Genomic DNA, 20,929 nt, shown 5'->3' on the forward strand with positions numbered 1-20,929 from the left:
TTGGGCTTGTGCTTCTGCCTGGCTCTGCTGCTGCCTTACGGGATCCACGCTCAGAGGGGCAGTCAGAAGGCAGAAGTCGCTGACTTCGACGAGGCCATCAGGAGAGGCGCGCTGGCAGTCGACATCATAAACCGCGGCGGGGTGTTGAACTCGTTGCTCCGCTCCGAGCATCGCATGCTTCTGCGGCCGGTGCGAGCTCCGCAGGTGCCCAAGAGAACCCAGCCGGGATCCCGCTTCGCCCTGTCCCTTGATGTCCCCACCAGTATTCTCAGCGTCCTCATAGATCTGGCCAAGAACCAGGACATGAGGACCAAAGCGGCAGCCAATGCAGAACTGATGGCGCGGGTTGGCAAGAAGAAATAGCATGCCAGAAAAGGGGGGCGGGGCAGACCTGCAAAGCGAGAAAAAAAAATAAACATTTAATTTTGATGCACTTCATCACTAACAGCAGCTCAGATACAATTTGAGCCCGTCACTAGTTAATATGCACTTTGACCGGGTCACATTTCTCAGCAGAAATATTTTCCTTGTGTTTTTTGCATGTCATTAATTCCAGCAAAACGTATTACATTAAATATGATATTTATTTATTTATTTATTTATTTATTTATATTAAGTCTTGTTCATTTTACTGTGCATCGATAAGCATCATGAACCATTAAAAACAAACCCCTCAGCACGATATTCACCACATATATAAAAGAAAAGGTAGAGCTTCCATCTTAGCCTTTGTCTACAATACTTGGGCTATGTTTAGTTTATGCGTGCTATCCACTGAAGACCATTTCGCTGCGTGATTCATCTGCACAGCATGAGCATGAAATATGATTTTACAGAGTGAAATAAACTGCTCATCTAATTCACTCTGGACTTTGTGACCTCCAGACTATTACTTAAAGCTCACAAAAGTGGCAGAAAAATAGCTAACAAGCGGAAAAAACATCACACCATGCGCAATGATGAAATCAAAACGATATTTCTGTTAGGTGTTTTATTCACAGCACAATTTATTAATATAAGTTAATGATTAATTAGTGGTGTTCTATTTCCAGTGGCTTGTGTCAATGACTAGATGGGTCATAAATAAATAAAATGGTCTCAATAAACTACTAAATTCCGGTTATGAACGGAAGTCACATGGCATGCTGCAATTAGTTGGAAACGTCATCCGGGTGCTTTAAATTCAACGCAGTATGCGGGCAACTGCAGGGAGCATACAATTAACAAGTAAGTGTGACCATTTAAAAAAATATATATACTATATCACTTCACATTTCTCAAACCCAATAGCGTTGAGCACATTGAAAACTGAATTTGTGTGATTATTTAAGTTTCCTTTTTCCTTCTTAATGCGCTGTCCTTGGTACGTTTTTGACATTTCATTAGTAAAGGAAATAATTCCATTAGTATTATACTGTAGTTTTTCTAATCTGAACTGTTTGTAAGCATCCCCGAGCATTTTTGTGCTCGACGTTCCACTATTGCGATTATGGATTATAGAAACAGAACTTTAGTCACTTCTGGCCGTTTTGAATCTACTACCATCAAATGAACGGAAGGCATCTCAAATGCGCAACATTTTTCTATTTTGATCAAATTTACTGCAATGCTGCTTTTCCTGGTATGAAGCTATTCCTAGCAGTGTCCGCACACTGAGAGATAAACTTTCCCGAATAAAACAACACGCATTCCGATAGAAAAGCAATATTGGTGAACTTTATACTTGATGAAGTGGGACGGCCATGAAGTCTTACGCAATCACAATGAAACTATTTGACTTGCTTAACAAGAGCGCAAGGTTCACTGGCCAGTTGTCGCCGTGATTCACTCTTGTCCGGACGAGGAAGGGTGTGTGATGTGCGTTTTTGCTTAAATTTAGTTCGGCAGTCATTTCCAGTTTTGTCATACAGGTTGCCGAGCTCTTTCTTCAGTGATGGATTATGCTCTGAAGTCTCTCAACCTCCTGACTCAGTCTTCTTTAAAGTAAGATATCAGTTCCTGGGGTGGCTTTAGAAGAAAGGGCATATTTGTCTTCCATAGCTATTATTTTTTTCCCTCAACCTTCTTTTTTTTTGTAATCCTTAATCAGATGTGTGTCAGCTAGTGCATCCGTAACCCAGCAGCTTCTATCAAGACAAGTATCTCGGCCAAAACCTTTTCGAGTGACTAATGCCGATCGTAGTTTGAAGAAGGGCATCATGGCGGATGCGTTAGACGATCTGATGAACAAGGTGTGGACAGAGAAAAGCAAAGAGACCACAAATTGACTCAGTGGTGGTGATGTCATGAGTTTGCTTCTTGTTTCAAAGCAGTGTTGCCACAATTCTAAATAAATGAGCCCATTTTTGTCCTTTATAGGTGAGCGACTCATTAAATGTGCTGTGTGCCAGTAGCCTGGTCCTGGATGAAGATGGCACAGGTGTGGACACTGAGGATTTCTTCACAACACTGCCTGACAACACTGTTCTCATGGTGCTGGAGAAAGGAGAGAAGTGGACCCCATCACAGGTACAGTGTTGCATGCACCACTAGGTGGCACTGCTGATCAGATGGCTCAAACATGGCTTTTGTCCAAGGAACTAACATAAGCAAAAAGCAACTCGGGGACCTCGGCTTTGGTGGAATATTTTATTTTGCACCCAAGGAGGATATTCCTATACAGACTATTTATTTGCATCTATACGTCTATCTTGGGAATCTCGGCTAAATTTGTTATAATTTAGATGGATAAATGACTCGCAAATATAGCTGAGAAATAAATCAAATCTAAATAAAAAATCTATTTTATTTTTAAAAATAATTATTTTCCAATTTCACGGACCACGGTTGATTTAGGGACTTGCGTGACAGCTGTAAAAATTGGCCCAAGATACCAGAGGGTCGAGTTTTTAGGACTGCAGACAAAAGTAATCTAATAGTTCGATTCCACCTCCGGCCCTCCCTGTGTGGAGTTTGCATGTTCTCCCCGGGCCCGCGTGGGTTTTCTCCGGGCACTCCGGTTTCCTCCCACATCCCAAAAACATGCTTGGTAGGCAGATTGAAGACTCCAAATTGTCCCTAGGTGTGCGTGCGAGTGCATATGGTTGTTTGTCTCTGTGTGCCCTGCGATTGGCTGGCAACTGGTTCAGGGTGTCCCCCGCCTACTGCCCGATGACGGCTGGGATAGGCTCCAGCACGCCCGTGACCCCTGTGGGGACTAAGCGGTACAGAAAATGGACTGCTGTCTTTGTGCAACTGAGCAAGACACTTTGTTCCCCATCACGCTAAAGCCAAGTTGGCCGCCCTTTTGACCCTGTGTTTCTTCAGAACGGCCTCTCGAGAGATCAGCTCAGTAAACGCAGGCCACAGCAACGGACAGATGTGGCCAAGGTGACCTTTGACCTGTACAAGAACAACCCCAGCGATTTCATCGGCTGCTTGAATGTCAAAGCAACACTGTACGGTGTTTACTCCTTGTCTTACGAAGTGCGCTGTTATGAGGCCAAGAAGATGTTGAAGTGAGTGTATGAGATCCAGCTGAATTTTTCTGTTGAAGTTCTTATCAATGTCGAGTGTCCTTCTGTTTACCTCTGTAATGATGCAACAAATGGAATATTTGTAAGCGCTCCAAAACCATCTGCACAATAGCATTCGCACTTTTCTCTGGACAGACACGCGCAGTATACAGTGTGGGCGGCAGAGTTGAAATGGGCTAGATTTTTCTGGGATTAATTCTGTGAAGAGTTATGTCATCACCAGAGTTGCTGGTGATCAACTCTGGCACAGACCTTGCAGCAGAGGATTGCATTTTGGAATTGTGACTCAACAGTGGGGAGCAAAATGTTTGTCATATAATGTTAGCCAAGAGCACCACCATTTGGTAGAATGCATATTTCTCAAAATCGCTGCCTCTTTTCTGTTGACTAATACAATGCGTATTTGTGTGGTGCCTGAAGGGAGGCTTTGCGATGGACTGTCTTCTCCATGCAGGCGACTGGCCACATCCTGCTAAGCTCCTCCTGGTACATGGAGCAGCTAATGGACCAGGAGGAGGAGGAGGAGGACGACGACGATGAAGAGCACGAGCAAGTAGAGGACAGACCAGAGAAGGCCCTGTTGCTCCATCGGGAAAGCCGAATCTGTCAGTTGCAGCGTTTTCTCTTGCGTCGGGCAACCTTCTGATGATGATGGCGTTTCTGTTAAATTATCTGCTGAAGTAACATAATATTCTTCTTAGATGTCAAATTGAATCTGCTGGAGATGAGCAAATAAAACCGAGTATTTTTATTATCCCCTTTTCTTCATGTCTTCAGCCTGTGTGGGCAAAGCGGCGCTCGGTCAAGTCGGCGTAATTGGCAACAGGTTCAGCTGTCTCTCCACCCTGCTTGCCTAATTGTCCCCTGGCTGCTTCTGCCCTGTCAGCTGCAGCTGGCTGGAGGAAGAAAGAAAAGACAGTTGAGGGCTGGAGGAAGGAAATCTTACTGAATGTGTTGAAGTGCAAAAGGCTGGATGGATCTTCGACAAATTGCCTGCAAGGTCGGCTGCATGAAAATTCACACATCCTTGTGTGATCTAGTTTATTTTAGTCCTGTCCTATGCAACAGAACTCAGATCTCTTGTATATTGCGATTTTTGTTGAAGATACCAATAAAATGAGAATTCCACGTCATTTTCTCTGTTGCAATATCTTTAGACACCAACCATGAAGTTTAAACGAAAAATTGATGCTTGCAGTGCGCTGCACTGATTGATGATGATGATGATAGTCCATACAGGCCCCGCCCCCTTCCTACTCCGTGTCATTACTCTGTGCAAAGTGCATCCATCAGGGAGACTGAATCCTTCTGGCGGTGCACGCGTCCTTCCTTTTGAGCTGCGTAAGGATCTCACTGGCTGTTGCTCACCATGCGCTCGGACGGACAAGTGACTTCCCATCCATCCCCACTTGGCTTGCGGACATGGAGAGCAGCTGAGCACGCCGCTTCAAGGTAAGGAGTGCACCTTAAGTCTCCTCACCATGTGTACTGTTGTACTTAAAACAGTTTTTTGCAACAAACATGCAGGTGGCACAGCTGGGAAAGATTTGTAACTTTTGAATCATGATTTGAACTTAGATATGAGTACAAGTATGAATTTTGCTGTGCCGTAAAGATTACATTTGAATGTTTTTTTTCCTGCTTTTTGCACGGTCCGTCGCGCACAGCATTGCACGCTGCTCGCTGTTCACAATGCAAAATATTGATTTGCTGGCAGCCTAAATTTATTTCCAGTCTGGGGGCGCTTTGTATGTGGGAGTACGTGGGTCTTGGCACAGTCATGGGCTTCGGGCTTGTGGATTTCTCCCACGCTCCCAAGAGAATGCTCCATACAGCAGAGAGAAAGGGAAAAAAAACTAATACACTTGACACGCTGTGTGTTTATCTTATGTGTGCGTGTTAGTGTGGCTCTTAGGTCCCTGACTCCTAGTGGCGGTCAGCTAGAACACAGAAAATGGTGAATATTTTTCTATGAAAGTCATTTTGCGCACTCAAGTAATATATTTTGGGGCAAAATGGAGTTATGAGATTGTACATGCATGTACAGTTTATATTTTCATGCAAAGGCTCAATTTAGAAGTTTATCCCTATTTTATTCTCATGGACTGTGTTTCTAATAAAATGAAAGTCCACTATAGTTGACAAAGTATGCATCTGCTCTGTGATAGCTATTTCAGCTCTGAAATAAATAATTCAGGTAGCAGGACAACACAAAGGCCCCCAGTGCCGAGCGTGATTTGTTCAAAACTGCACCTTTCTACTACTGGAAATTCTACCTGAATAATGGATCTGTAAAATGTTCAATGGCTGCAATGAATGCTCGTTGTCCTTTTATCTCCTCGAGTCACCATTAAAGGAGATGTGATTCAAGAGAGCAAAAATGAGCTCTTCCCTGCCTTACATCCTCCTGTCTGTTTTTCTCCATGTTTCATGCTGGTGTCTTCCACTTGCACGCGAAATGTGACATGAAAACAATAACGCAATAATGATGAGAACTCTCTAGCGTATCAATCAAAACTAAGCGTCATTCATAAAAACAGACATCTTGTATCGGGTCTCATTAAATTGTCTAAGATGACCCATGGAGGTGTTAGTGTGTGTGAGACAGCAATAAATATTATTTGGATATTAGTGAATTGTAATATTAATTATTCCAGTTGGATGGCTTAGATTAGAACATGAAGTTTCTAATAGAGATTAATCAAAGGACATGCAATGGTGTGCGTACCCCGTCTCATCCTCAGGAGATGAGACTGGGTATCTTTTCCAGGGAGAATGTATTTGCATGGATTCTCGGGCCTGTGAATAGCAAATAGAATTGCCATCTGTTACATATTAAATAAAAAAAAATTGGTAAATAAACAAATACCTAAATATAATAATAAATAAATAGGTAAATAAGCAAATAAATAAAACTCGTTTCATTTTTGTGTTTAAGAATCGTTAAGTTCTTTCATTGTTTTCTGGTTTCAAATAATCTTCAAGATTACTCGCACGCTTAAAGTCAATTGAAAGTCATGGCGCTCCCCCTCCACATGAGGGTTTCTGTACGAAAGAGTCAGCGACTTAAAAGCAGACGTCCAGCTGAGAGTCACCCTCAGTGGGGGATTACGTACGTATTTGTTTTCCATTTTCATTCACTACCCTTAACCTCTGCAGGCCCCTAATATACTTCAGAGCTGCATTGGATGAGACCATGACACTCACTCTATTGGACGTATACCTACGATTGCTCTCAGTGGGGGCTCCGGCGAGCTGTCTTCCGTGTGTGTGTGTATGTGTGTTTGTGTCTGTGCCTTTCACACGCTGCTTGACTCCAAGCAGTGGCGAGCAAATGTTATGCTCTGACATGACGATTGTCTCCATCGTGGTGTGCTGACTGGAGAGAGAGCGCTTTAATAACAGCTTGATGTCTCAATGGGGAGCCCATTTCCAACCACACACACGTGCACATACGTACAAGAGTACCGAGCAAGAGAGTACATGTTATGTGTTCTTGTATCTGCCGCAGCCCTTCTTTCTTGTTCTTCACCGCCCCCTCACAGTCTCCTGATTGTTGCCGTTTCTATTTGCGTGCATTGTTTTGTCCCCGGTGATGAGCTTTCCTCATTTAAAAACTGCATATTATGAGGAATTGTGTTGTCTTATATATTTGATTTTAAACACTGAGGAACATAAAAAGAATCATTTGAGAAGAGGGCCAAGACTTTTTTACGGCTCACTGTCCTCCAATGTCATTATCCTTGGTTAATTAGGGACAACAACAGCATAGTTCTGCTGATGATCTTCCTGTTATTGATCACATGATCGTTTTATTAAACTTGACACCATCCAAAACATTCCCAAATGAGTCACGACCTGTGTTGGTCTTTTGGTGCTAAGTTTTGCTAAGGCTGATCTCGATAGATTTGAGGTACCAAGTGAGATTTGTGCTTCGTACACCTGACAGTTTTATCAGTGCTAAGTTTGTAACTTGCAGCCTACTTTGGTAATTATGAATCTTTTGGAAAGCAGGCAGGCCTGTCGGGGATTGCTGGAGACTAGGAAAACAGAAGCTCTGCGGGTAAGACTGATGTAAGATTTTGTAGTGGGGGGGGGGGGGAGCTGCCACCTCTGTTCCCCAGGAGACCTTGTCTACCAGCTCTCACACCTCCTTTCTTCTTTCAGTAGCATTTTTATTTTACGTGTTGCTTTTTTTGTACCTAACTTTTCCTTCCATTTAGGCTACCACTTTGTGTTTGAACGTCCACTCTGCTTTCTCACTTGCGTTATCAAGGCTGGCCTGTCAAGAAGTCCATCATTTGCTTACATTACTAAAAATAATCAGGATAAGTGTACTGTTGATCTTTAGGGACTTCCGTTTCCTCCCACAACTGCTCTTTACAGTATCCAGGGAGAGCAAAGCACACGTCACCAGAAAGCAGTCGGTTTTGCTGGAATGGAATTTTTTTGCTTTGAGGCCCACATTAGAAAAATACCGCTGCAGTTTCCTGTTGACAAACTGCGTCTTTTTTCCAGACTCAAAACTAAGTGTGTCTGAAATATGCTCAAACTCCGCTGCGCTTCTGTAGACATCCTCGTCGAGCGGCTGCCGTGGCAACCCGACTAGTTTGCTGAAGGGTAACTGAGCAACAGTGAGATTAATAGTTGCAAGTTGTTTTGGGTTTCACTTTCTGCGCTCTTGATTTACAGCTTCCCCATCAACTACTTTGTCACTTGACTCCAAAATGTTCCCCCCAGTAGTTGAAGCTGAATAGAACTGTGATTTTTCTTTAAAACGTCCTATTGATTTCCCGTAGGCACCATCAAGAGCCTCTTTTCTAATCAGTGATGAGCAAATACGTTAGGCTTTGCATCTCTTTCTCCTTCGCTCCCGTCAATACGAAACAAGATACGAGATGCCTTCTGTGTCGTGCAATTTGTCACTGTGCCATAACAAACATCCTTTGACGTTAGCCTCAACTATTGCATCAATTAGACCTCTTTTCCACTCAAATTGACTTTGGTCTTTTTTTGGTTCCAGGATTTTCCGTTTTCTCCTTCAGTCAGCTTGGTCGTCATAGCAACGCCCCATGAAACTGCTGTGATGTCAACCTACGCGGGATACAAAGGAGCACCTGTCAGTCAGCAAGCAAGATAACAACTGACAGTAAGTTTGCGATTCTAAACAGAGAAGTGCTAACAAGAAGTGTTTTTTTTTTTTTTCTATGATCTCAAATGTGACTCATGGCATGTGTTAATTTTATTCTTCATTAAAAGCCTCACTGAAAGTACACTGCGTGCTGTACGGCGGCTTCCCTTATTTAGTTTGTGATTAAACATCATGAGACGAAGGGAGCAAGCTGTTTATTGGAGTTATTTTTAGCTCCACATCACCCCTTTTTTTTTTTTTTCAAGCACGCCTGAGTAATTGTTTATTTTCAACCTTTTTTTTTTTAACCATTAAAGAATGTACCATGTAGCATCTCATTTAACTTATAATTGCAGTACAGAAGAGTGATCCCCCCCCCCCCCCCCCAGTAAAACATTTTCCTAATCCGATCGATGCGATCTGTCAACTGTGAGTAGATTGATAATGCAACAACATTGATTTGAATCCATATTTTGAGCATTGTGTTTTCTTTCAGACACTTCATTAATGAAAGTGCTATTTTTCTAGAATGGACAAAGTCTTGCATAATTAGAGTTGCAATGTAACCAATTTGGGCCAAATTGCCGACTCTGTTGTTTTTATTGATCCGCCGAGGGAGCAGTTGATTGCCTGTGGGTCTGATTACTTACTTTCATTCAATTTGTCCACTGCCTCGAGCTCCAGTACACATCAGGGTAGTGGCTTATCGTGGCGCCCTACCGTTCACAAAGCGACATCTTCTCCTCTCAAGCTGTGCCAAAATGGTAATCAGAGGTACCGGCAAGAAGAGAGCGGATAGTTGGATGAATGGCTAGATAGAGTGATGGATAGAAAGATAGATGTACGTGCACATGTCGCAAACGATTGATGTCAGAGATGCTGAAAAAGAATAATGTGTTTTCATTCACTCCTGCACAGTTCATTTCTCATGTGTCCGCCTTGTGTGTCTCCAGCGCTCTCTCTCGATCTCTCTCTCTCTCGCTCGCTCGTCCTTTCGCTATGGAAGCCCGGCCTGGTGTATCATGGGACTTCATCAACAGGGTGACAGGTTCAATATCTGAGGACTGAGAGGCGGCCATGGAGGCCGACAGCTACACCTCGAGCTTGGTCGGCCTTGGGGAGGAGCAGGGAGATGAGCCCTCCAACCCAGCATCATGGTCCGTGCCGTACTCCCTCGGGTTCCAGGTGTCACTCGCTACCGTGCTCATGCTGGAGCTGTTGTTGGGTTTCAGCAGCAACCTGACAGTGCTGGTGCTGTACTGCTCCCAGTCTAATTTAGTGGACTCGGTCAGCAACATGGTGACGGTGAGCCTGCACGTGCTGGATGTGGCGGTGTGCGTGCTGTGCTTGCCTCTCACGCTGGTGGTGGTACTGCTGCCCCCGGGGCCCAACCTGGCCGTGCTGTGCTGCTTTCACGAAGCCTGCGTCACCTTCGCCAGCGTCGCCACGGCCGTCAACATCCTGGTCATCAGCTTGGACCGATACGACATCTCGGTGCGTCCGGCCAACAGGCTGCTGACCACACGCAAGGCGGGGCTAATCCTGGCGGCCGTGTGGCTCACGTCTGTGGCTGTGTTTTTCATCCCGCTCCTGGAGGATCAACTGTCAGGTGGCGAGGAGCCGCCTTTGTCTGTGTCCTCCGGCGACATCGGGGCCACAATGGTACCAGCGTGGCGTAACCGGACCCTGTTGTGCATCGGTGGGCAGGGCCACCACTTGGGCCCGGGGACGTATTACCACCTAATTCTGCAGGTTCCCATCTTCTTTACCACTGTCACAGCAATGCTGTTCACCTACTCCCGAATCCTGAGGGCTTTAAATTTCAGAATCGGCACGCACATGAAGAAAACCCAGAGGCTCATCGGCCCCTCCTGCACGGGCTTCCACAAAAAATCTCCTAAAAAAAACACCAAGCTCAGAATGATTAGTAGCGGCAGGCCAGAAGGGGAACAATGCACCGCAGATGCCACGAAGCAACTCAGCCACCCGCCTCTCATCCCTTTTTCATCAGCCACTCACACAGCAGCCTCCTCCCACCCCCTGTCGTCTTCTGCCCCTCTGGTCACGTCCGACGCGGGCCCCATCTCCCATGTGCCGACCACGATGGGGGTCCAGGCCTCCGTGTCGGCTATCATCACCCTACGACGCGCGGTGCGGCGACATCGAGATCGGCGAGAGCGGCAGCGCCGCGTTTTCAGGATGTCCCTCATCATCATCTCTACCTTCCTCGCTTGCTGGGCTCCTCTGTCTGTGGTCAACATGCTAATCCTGGTCCTCGGTCCCAGTGACCCTCTGGTCAGCGTACGCATGTGGTTCTTGGCTTTGGCCTACGGCACCACAGTGTCGCACCCTCTGCTTTACGCCTTCACGCGGCAGAAGCTCCGACGTGCTCTTCGAGCCAAGGTGAAGAAGAGAGTGGTGTCCTTGCTTCAGGTGGACCCTTCACCAGGTGCCACTGTTATCCACAACTCTTGGGTGGAAAACAGAAAAAACGGCCGGCAGATGCGGCTGGAAGCCAGCGAAGGTTCGGACCGCTGCCTGGCGGAGGCCGTGTGAAGCACATGCACACATTGCAAGGTTGCTGATCATTAAACTCCGCTCTCTCTCTCACTCAAGCGTGAAGCTAGCTGGTGACGAACAGACGTGCACGTATGGGATGCGCTTTTGAACAAGCAGCAAACCGAGAGAGCAGTCACCTCGGGCACGATGTCGTCGTCTCCGTGCGCTGCAGCTGAACAAAATCACAAAGCGGCAAACTTTCAAATGAATATTCTGTCATACAGGGAACCTCTGTTTATCGCGGGGGACATGTTGCGGTACCACTCGAAATCTGTGACTAAAAAAATATTTATTTGTAGTTTTACTGCCCCCACATGCTTTAAAGGCACTAAACCTCACTTCCTTAGCGCCTGGTCTTAATGTTCTCTGCTCTATGGGAGCAATGAATATTGGAATAGCAATACGTGGTACGGTATTTACCATCCGTTGGCTAAAGCGTTCTTCGCCTTGCTCTTAATGAGCCTTCCAGTCGATCTCACAAGTCTAAAATCACACATTCTGTTCAAACCAATAATCAACGATTGCTTGAATAGCAACAGCAACCATGACCTATATAGCTGGGGAATTCTGTATTTTAATCTGATAGATGCTGTTTACATCTGGACTTGAATGATGAAGCTTCTCACGAAAGCACTTATGTAAGTGCTCCCGAAAAATACGCTCAGCCGTCAGATGATCACATTTGCCACCCACTGGGAAGCTCAAAGACAGCTTTAAAAGAATGCTCGCTAATGTTTGTAGAAATATTTAAAGTTTTGTTTGATATGACCTCAACTTTAATTATGTGTTCTGACGTGCCGTTTGTCACAAACACAGCTGAACCCCGGTTGTATATTTACAAGCTCACTGAGCGCACAGTGTGTACCGCATTAAATATGGCGATGAGGTTGAATTATGTCAGAGTGTAGGAGGGAGGGAGGGGGTAGGTCAGAGGATCATTACGAGCAACTGTGAAATAGAAAAATGTGTTGACCTAATATGAAGTTGTTACTGTACGGTCAGATGACAGTGTTATTATTAAAGTGTAACGTTAATAATTTTGTATTTATAAATTGTATTTTGATGCTGACATTTAAGAAGATAGTGTGTGTGAGAGAAAAAAATCATTTTAAAGAGATGTATCATAATACCTTTGATTGAATATATTTAGAAATTGAAACAAAAGAGATTTTATATGAGCACAAAAGAAACCTAAACGCATTTTGTCTTGCATCATCCAAGAATGTAATCACAGATGACAAAAACTCTTCCTGAAAAAGAACACAAATGTACACGCTGTATATACAAAGTGGAGAATGGCAATGTTAACATGTGATCTTATGCAGACGTATTGTAGATTTTCTTTGGGTTGCAGCCGGCTCATGTCAGATGCAACCCAGACATCTATCTGGTCCCATGGCTCGGCGCAAGCACAACTAAAAGTGTCATCGTAGATGAAGTGGTTACATAGGACCTGTGTTGGCTCTTGACTTTTGTTAAGCGTGCTTGTGTGTTAAGCGTGCTTGTGTGTTCACCACTCTCACGCACACACTCAAGCTCATCGCAGAGGCCATGGGATGTCTCACACGCTATTAAAGCGCTGCTGAATGTAAACAAGAACAGAAAGATGTATGTTGATACTGTTCCAATGTGTTTTTCCTTTTTTTTTTAATGATGTGCTAATATGAATGTACTCTTATTTTAATCTGAATCAAGGCTATAAATAAATGACCAGCTGGTCTTTGCTCATGTTTATTTACTCAATTACCAACATGATACAGTGTAGTGTTGAAATTTGTATGGTACTAACTTGAGCAGGCACCCCAGTCCAATGAGACCCTTTACCTGCCTGTGTTGCAGGTCTCCCTGCTGCACCACACCTAGTTTCAAATGATCAGCTCAAATCAGGTGTGTTGCAGCAGAGAGACATGCAACACGGGCAGGTCAAGGCTCTCGTGGGACCACGGTTGCCTGAGCAAGAGTGAGCCTGTTGACAGAAAGAAAAAAATGGTATTTAATATACCAGGCTGGAAGAAGCAAACTGTGCAGAGTCTCTTTCCTAACATGTAAGTTATCGAATTTTGCATTGATCATAGAGTAATCGACAATGAGTTGGACTTAGTTTTTATTGTCCCTTCTTTGTTTCCTTTCACATAACCATTGCTGTTAATTGCACTATGTGGAAAAACAACTTGAATATGTTAGAAAATCACATTTTTATGATGTGCAAGACCTTAGTGTCAAATATGCACTCAAGGCCCGGGGGCCAAATACGGCCATCATTTTCTTTGTCCCGCAAAGACAAATTGTGCAAATTTGTGTCATTACTGAAATTGCAAATTGTCTTAACTTTTAAAGTCGTCTTTACCCCTGGTGTAGATTATTCTAGACAAGGAATTGATTTTGAAAATCCACCTTCCTGACACTGACCTCTGTTGGACAAGATGAGACCGTGCGCCGAAATAGCTCAGTTGGGAGAGCGTTAGACTGAAGATCTAAAGGTCCCTGGTTCGATCCCGGGTTTCGGCAAAGTGTGACATCCTTTTGTACCAAGAATATTACATTACTACATTTGTGACTTCTTTACAAATACACTATTCAACTCTTTCTCACGTGGTGGCCAAATTAATAAATGACAATAACGTGGCACACTCTTTTTGCCCTGTAGATGGCAGTATTGTTCAATAATTATCTTCAATTTACTCTAACATACTGTGTATGTACAATATTACATTTATTATAATTCCATGACATACAAATGAGGGCTGGCCATAAACAAGTAGATTACATAGTTGTGCATAAATATAAATTAATGTCCTATAATAATAATATCAATCATAAACTGATCTGAATACTAAAGCACAACCTTGCACGTGAGGGAGTTAAGCCTGTTTTTTCATATTTGCAACAGGACATGTAATGTCTGTTGTGTAGGTGCTGCTTCCACAAGCAAATGTGCATATTAATATTCCATTTCCATAGCAATGTTGTTCAAAATCTTTCTTGCAGTTGCTGTTTGCGTGATAAAATTGAAATCTAATTAACATCCCCAGGCTCACTTTGCAACTTTCTGGTTCAGTCCAACAGCAGGCCCAGGCCACAAGCAACTTTTTTTCTAAACAACACGGAGGATTTGCGTCACTCCCATTGAAATTGGGCTGAATGGCCACTTGGCTGTGTGCTGATGTACCAATCAACAGCCCATTGATAACCAACAAGCAGAAAGCAGTCAGAGAACTCACATTGTGGACAGATTGACAGAAGAATAAAAAGGTATTATTTGTGCGTGTTTTCACGTATTTTAGTCTCGTTGGGTGGTATGAGTGTTTCAAGCCAGATGTGTTACGTCAGGCTTTGGAAGTAACTTTTATTGAAATGTAATGACTTCATTTAACAAAGTCAGTCAAATTGTGTTAAAGGGAAATGGGTCACGGATTGAAAAGTATTTGCATACTTTTATTGATGGTCGTTCCGCCCTTTAATGTGTTGCTATGTAATTTGGAGCAAGGTAATATCCTGTGTGCAGGGTTATGTAAGGTCTCGCTCCTCTCATTGTGACAGCCGCTGCATTTTTCCATTGCTGTAATTTGGTTTCCTGGTGGCCTCAAAGGAAGCCTGACATTGTCATTGAACAAACTTTCCTTTCTAGATGATGACTAGCTGTGCACCATGCCGTGTCATTTTTGGTGGCTTGATAAATCAGTGTTGCGACATATTGATCATTCAGAAAAGAATAGAAAAGGACTTTATAGCCTGACAATGATACATAGACCTAATATTCAGTCTGCTTCTTAACTTCTGAACACCATCTGTAAAATGGATCTAGCTATGACTGCCTAAAACTAGTTTCAGTGGTTTATTACATTACTCTTTTAAAATCATATTCAGTCCAGTGCACAATATTTCAGATGAGACTCACCAAAATAACTGCTTAATGAAAACAACTAAACACTGTCATGTGAGTCGAAGTTTTAGTGCCCATTTTATGTGTTCATATTGACTTGTTGATTACGACGTCTTGACTTCGACATTCTCTACTGAGTGATTCATGCACGCTGTAATCACTCGAAAGCCAAGCATGTTCGGAAGGAGTTCAATTCTCGGGATGCCTCGGGTCACCGTCTTTACGAGCAGCTTTACAGGCAGTGACGGATGAGTTAAGCTCGATGGCACAACACTGATAAAGATGTCACGGCAGGCTTTTCGTCAAGTAGCGATTTTGTTTTGCGCGCCTTGCATAGTTGTGATTCTGAAAGGCCAGCATGAGAAAGGAGAAAATAATTACTAAACTGTTTTTTTAACGAAGACGCCCTTGTGCACCGTTTTGTGACATAACACTCCATTATGCATAGAGCCCAAGTGTGTGCGACTTGTGTCCTTTGAGACAAAAGAGGGACGTTGTCCTGCCAGACTGAGGAGAAAGTAATGAACCCTCCCACCAATTCTTGAGCTAACTCCAAGAATGGGGAGGTGGCGTTTTTCTCAGAATGCGTTGCAAATGCATGTGTGCTGAGCTCAGGATGTCATCAATATCTTTCCACATCAGAAATGGAAACAATTCTTTTGATTAGAATTTTCTTCTACTCCAATAAACAAAGTTAATAATAAAAAACAAAAATCCTCTTTTTTGAAATTCATGTGGAAATGACACAGAAATAAAAAATATCAATTTATCGCAAAGCAGATATGGTTGACATTAGTCAAAATTAATGAGATTTTATTTCTTGGCTTGATATCAAATTTTATTGTCATTGCATATGTCACAAGTACAAGTAACAAGTACAGAGCAGCAAAATCGATTGGATGGTTGACCTCCGGATGGGCCATGAGAAGCTGCCCTGATTTTCTTAGACGAAGAGAACACTCCCATCAATGACATCAATGGGTCAGCGGTCAAGGCTTATCGGGGTTACTCAATACACCATGGCAACACGTCAGCAAAAGGGCTTTCCAAGTACCGTCGTTGCATTGCAGGTTGTTTCTCATCTATTGCCAGACTTCCATTTCTGTCATCGCTGTTGGCGCATCAGTGCTGTTTGCACCATCTGCTTTATAAATGAGACAGTTCAAAATAGACTGCATGCAAATGTACATCAGGGACACACTGTGAAGAGTCATCTTCTGGAGAGGATCCAGAAAGTAAAGCTTCCCTTCTAATATGAAAGTGTTTCCCTCTCCAATGTACACAAGCTGTAAATCCATCTGGCAGGGTTGGCTATCCCTCCAAAGCACTTTGTTAGGTGATATCAGTCTGGAGCAGGCCTGATTGTCTTTCTCTGCAGATGCACACTGGAACTGGTCTTTTATGTAACAATGTTCCAGATCACCCCAAGCCTAAAATATAGAAACTCAGACTTCTGATTGGCTTTGTTATTTAACATAACGTAACGTAACATCTCGTGAGCTGGAGCTATCCCAGCTGACTTTGGGCGAGAGGCGTGCTACTCCCAGAACTGATTAGCCCCCAGATAATTTGCAAACGTTCGTATCATGCTCGGTCCTTCCAAATTAGCTTCAGAAAAATGATGTAATATTTTGCACACAGTTTGAGAAGAAAAACACAGAGAACATTTCCATGGTTCATTTGGATGCACTGTATTCGTTTTATTTGGATGTATTTGGATGTGTTCTCCTCTTAGGGAAATATTGTACAGCAAGACTTAGATCATAGCTGATGCTCATGTATTTTTGTTTTTGCTTCCATGCACGGATGTTCTTTTCATGTCGTAGTGATATCCGCTGAACTCCCTTGGGACTTTATTTTGTTTTCATGGGTGGACATGATTTAAGTTTCAGCACATTATCAGTATCCGTATAAGATTTCCCATATTCATTCCTTCCGAATGGAAAGAGATCTTCACAGCTGCCCGTCAGACTAGCCGTGGTCTACTCGAGAGGGCAGGTGTGTGGCTGTTACATAAGACAGAATGCAAGGAGCACTCCTTCACACTGGGATTGACTGTTACTGGACACTGACGGCAGGCGGATGCTTGGATGATGACCAAACGTCTTCTCTCGATGAACTGGAGATCAATCATGGCGGGGGATATTTCGCCGACACTTCCCGTTTTAAGTTGCGTTCACATTTGCGTGGACGTAAACATGTCAAGTCCATCCCTTTTCTATACCGCTTATTCCACGAAAGACTGTAACACCATTTGTGACCAAGTATGAGACCAGAACGAAAGCTCTGAGCCGCTTGGACTTCGGCCTTGTGCAAGTGACTGACGCGGGCTGTCCTTCACTCATCTCACCATGATTGGCGGGACTCACAAATGAGTCACCGTGTCTCAGTCATGGAAAGTGTGACCAGTTATAATCCAGAGACTGTATGAGATGATCCCGTCTGCTGCTTAGTTCTTCCAAGTCAAGTTTTAAGCTTCTTCATTTGAAAGTATTGACTTGACCATCGTAACTTAAAGAGTTGATGTCTTTTTATCAATCTAGTAAATCTCTATCGTCCCTCCCCCTCTTGTGGAATCGTCATCGTAATGCAGACCTGAGGGCAGACGCACTGCCTTCATTTAAGACATTGCTTAATGAAGTTAAGGGATGACTTGGGCTTGTCCTGGCTCATCTCCTTGTTATGCCAGGTCCAGACTCTCGGGTGATCCCCGTTGATGCATCAAGCGCTTCCTTATTTCAGCGTCCTTATAGTGGGTAGCATATCACAAATGGAATAATTGTGCAATCGTGGTTCTGCAGGGTGATCCAGATTTTTTATGTTGTTGGCCTTTGTTGCAGAAACCAGTCAGACTGATTAGTAAGGTGTGTTTTTTGTCAGGCTGGATAAGCGAAGCAGATTGGCTTCAATTGATTGTTTCATTGCCAGAGTATGATAGGCACATTCCTCTCTCTATTTTACCTCTCATTAAGCTCGTGAAAAGCCCTTTTGTTTGAGAGGAAGTGCTCAATCGTTTGGTGTGAGTTGATAAAAATAATTGTGTTTCAATTTTTTTCAAGGGTAATGTTCTTAATGCTGTGAGACTAATGTGTGTCATTCTTCGTTGTCTGCCTTCACAAAGCCTCATTTGTTCCTATGGAGATCACGTGGACCCAATTTGTGTGCATGTGCTCATGTGTAGTTCATATATTCTATTATGGCTGCGATTCTTGTTCGAGAACATTTTATTCCAAGCTTAATAGGCAGGCGAGAACAAGTTGGAGAAAGTTGTAATTGGTTACCATCTTCTTTTTTTTTCTTTAATTGGCCTCAGGTGAAAAGCTCCTAATATGCCAAATTTATGAAGGTGAATGAGGCCAACGGTTTTGATACAATTACTATTTTTAGCAGTTGTGCGTGAGAGTGATTTATTTGGCCTCTGTGTTGATTCCAGAATATTTGTGTGTCTCGTAGACAAGGTTTGTGCAAGATGGTTTAGTGTCTCCCTAAATTAGTTGCCTTGTCATTCCCTAGTAGTTGTTCCCCACGTGATGGCCTTGGCTGGTTCATGCCTATTGATGCAAAATTTACACATTTTTGCATCTATGTTCATAAATTTGCCTTCTTGGCTTGAATGAACATCTTGCCGAAGGCCTTGCTCACATAGCGTGCCTATTATTTATTTCTACAGACTCGCTGATACAGTCCTAATATTGTCAGCAGGCATAGAAGTTAATAATAGAATCTATAAGCCTCAGCCAGTGCCTTCAGGTTGCTTCAAGGTCTAATATGAAGTGAGAAAAACATGACGCATACATCGTGACTTTCACTTTTCAGCCACTATCCAAAGGGCAGCATTTCACTTGTCAAATCCCAAATATCAAAACTGCAAATGCATCTCCTCCGAGTAACGCGTGATCAAATTGCTTTATGTTTCATTTAAAAAAAAAAAATCTGTGGAATTATTGGGATGGCCTTCAGACGGGTTATGAACATGCTCTTTCCAGTTTTTTTACATGTGCGCGCTTCCTCACGTGGTCTGCGGCACAGAAACGGACAGCTACACTTTCCTCACAGGCCTCGCCAACCTTTCCTATTATGCTACATTGTAACTTCATAAATCCCCCTCAAGGAGGGCCTACATGAAAATGAGCTTTACAATACATTTTGCCAGGAGCCTCTCAAGTTTACACTTTGAATGGGCATGATTTATAGGGCAGGTGTTAGGGTGCATCGTTTATTGGATGTATCTTGGCAGCAGTCTACATGACCAACGGAATATGTCTGAACTGTTACCACTCATAAATGCTCCCTCCTATGTGCAAAAATATGTGCATACATTTCTGAGAAAATCTTCAATTATCTTAATATGTGACTGCTCTGCACGTGTTGGGTCTTGTTCCGAGCATTGGTTTTCATCTGGCATGGCTGGTGGGGCGTGAGACTGTTTGCCCTTCTGCATGCAGTATTCTTTTACAATATTGAATGTCCTGGAGCTGTCTTCTCATCGCAATTATTGCATTGGCGGCATGATGATATCAGCTTTCTGCTTCACGGCTTCGCATTTCCATCAGTTTTGGTTTCACGCTCCTTTTGGGTTAACCTGTTTAACTTTCAGGGTCATATTACATTGTGATACAAAATCGCTTGTCTATTTTTGAAACATAATCTATAATGGATACTTTAAGTGGAGTGTGATGCCTGCTGTGAGTTCTCCTTATTGGGTAAGACTGAGTTGCATGCAAATTCAGTTTGGCTTTGCACGGTGGTGTGCAGAGTAACAACCGAGGGGCATTCCATTGTGCTTAGGCCAGTGTTAGCTTTTAATAGTGCGCGATAAGGTGTGTAAGGAATGTCATTTGTGGTGGTGAGAGAGATGCATGTGTTTATATCTGGTTCGAGGGATGTTGCCAGTGTGCTGAGATATACAGGCCACTCTCATTCTTCTTCCAGCCATGTCACATGTGGCTGTGGATGGCTGATAATGCCCGATGAAATGTAGGATGAAGTGTTTCAAGATTTTTTCTCCTTTGTCCACCTATTCTGTCACCGCGTTGGCAGAATGCTAACCCAGGGCACAGTTAGGACCGCCTCCTCATTTCCTTCTGCATTGCAAGATGAAAATTACCCAAATAAAAATGACATATAAGTGAAAATAAAAACTAATTTAAAACATATCATTGAAAATAAATTGCAAAAATATCTATGAAATAATATAAAAAGTAAAAATAAAATCAGAAAATCTTTAAAATGATAAATTAAATAAATGTGTCAATGAATAAATACTACTACATACGTTTTTAATTATGTATATTATATTATTATATTTAATGCCCTCCTCCACAATAAGTATGCCGTTACAGTCATCCTGGCAAGTTTGTAGTTTCATGTGAGTAGAGGCATTTTTACAAATATCAAACATAATGTCAAGATCCCCTTTGCGAGCCAAGGTTCTGTCAACAAACATTCACAAACGTGCCCTCCACATCTGCTATATTGGTGTCAGCCACCTTTGTTAATTTGTCTCGTGTCTTTGAGTATTAATAGATACCCATCTATACGAAATGACAATAGCGCGTCGTATATTTAGTGTGCACTTATAGTGTATATGTTTGGTGACCCAGAAGGATTTGCCTATTGGATTTAGCTCATGTGAGATGAGAGGATCAGTCTGCTCAATGACCCATCAGATCACTATGCAGGTAAAACCTTTTCCACTACGTATGTGTCCTGTGCCAGAGAAACTGGCTCGTGTTTGGGGTCTTTTGAATCCATTCCTGTTTTGTCTGGATGGGATCCTACATACTACATACTGTGCAATTCAGTGGAGCTTTGCATGCTTCCACCTGGCCAGTGCAAAAA

At 43.2% G+C, this 20,929-nt stretch overlaps 2 protein-coding genes and 1 non-coding gene across 6 annotated transcripts; all 3 read left to right on the plus strand.

Moving 5' to 3' along the window:
• The first annotated feature begins 1,154 nt into the window (after positions 1 to 1,154).
• Positions 1,155 to 4,648, plus strand: LOC133162696 (lipid transferase CIDEC-like). 3 transcript variants are annotated; one of them, XM_061292069.1, is made up of 7 exons: positions 1,155 to 1,227; positions 1,911 to 1,983; positions 2,090 to 2,231; positions 2,359 to 2,508; positions 3,307 to 3,497; positions 3,936 to 4,195; positions 4,293 to 4,648. In XM_061292069.1, the coding sequence occupies exons 1-6, from the start codon at positions 1,194 to 1,196 to the stop codon at positions 4,159 to 4,161; spliced, it is 816 nt and encodes a 271-aa protein (XP_061148053.1). In that variant the 5' UTR covers positions 1,155 to 1,193; the 3' UTR covers positions 4,162 to 4,195; positions 4,293 to 4,648. The 3 variants fall into 3 exon arrangements, with proteins under 3 accessions (XP_061148053.1, XP_061148052.1, XP_061148054.1); XM_061292068.1 differs by having other exon boundaries at positions 3,936 to 4,120; XM_061292070.1 differs by lacking the exon at positions 1,155 to 1,227 and adding an exon at positions 1,788 to 1,848 and having other exon boundaries at positions 3,936 to 4,120.
• A 129-nt stretch (positions 4,649 to 4,777) lies between these two features.
• On the plus strand, positions 4,778 to 12,923 carry LOC133162694 (G-protein coupled receptor 22-like). 2 transcript variants are annotated; one of them, XM_061292067.1, is made up of 4 exons: positions 4,778 to 4,967; positions 8,539 to 8,664; positions 9,600 to 9,803; positions 9,882 to 12,923. In XM_061292067.1, the coding sequence occupies exons 3-4, from the start codon at positions 9,724 to 9,726 to the stop codon at positions 11,200 to 11,202; spliced, it is 1,401 nt and encodes a 466-aa protein (XP_061148051.1). In that variant the 5' UTR covers positions 4,778 to 4,967; positions 8,539 to 8,664; positions 9,600 to 9,723; the 3' UTR covers positions 11,203 to 12,923. The 2 variants fall into 2 exon arrangements, with proteins under 2 accessions (XP_061148051.1, XP_061148050.1); XM_061292066.1 differs by having other exon boundaries at positions 9,600 to 12,923.
• A 717-nt stretch (positions 12,924 to 13,640) lies between these two features.
• trnaf-gaa (transfer RNA phenylalanine (anticodon GAA)) lies at positions 13,641 to 13,713 on the plus strand. The gene has a single exon. It is a non-coding gene; the product is annotated as a tRNA-Phe (tRNA).
• Positions 13,714 to 20,929: the final 7,216 nt, after the last annotated feature.

This window comes from Syngnathus typhle, linkage group LG11, assembly GCF_033458585.1.
Source record: "Syngnathus typhle isolate RoL2023-S1 ecotype Sweden linkage group LG11, RoL_Styp_1.0, whole genome shotgun sequence".
Lineage (NCBI taxonomy): Eukaryota > Metazoa > Chordata > Actinopteri > Syngnathiformes > Syngnathidae > Syngnathus > Syngnathus typhle.

Excerpts from the sequence above, each read along its gene's own strand:
- LOC133162694 (XM_061292066.1), top strand. The coding sequence starts at position 9,724 with ATGGAGGCCGACAGCTACACCTCGAGCTTGGTCGGCCTTGGGGAGGAG.
- LOC133162696 (XM_061292068.1), top strand. The coding sequence starts at position 1,194 with ATGCGGGCAACTGCAGGGAGCATACAATTAACAA. Across the intron at positions 2,509-3,306 it reads AGAAGTGGACCCCATCACAG|AACGGCCTCTCGAGAGATCA; the intron begins GTACAGTGTTGC and ends GTGTTTCTTCAG. Across the intron at positions 4,121-4,292 it reads CCATCGGGAAAGCCGAATCT|CCTGTGTGGGCAAAGCGGCG; the intron begins GTCAGTTGCAGC and ends TCATGTCTTCAG.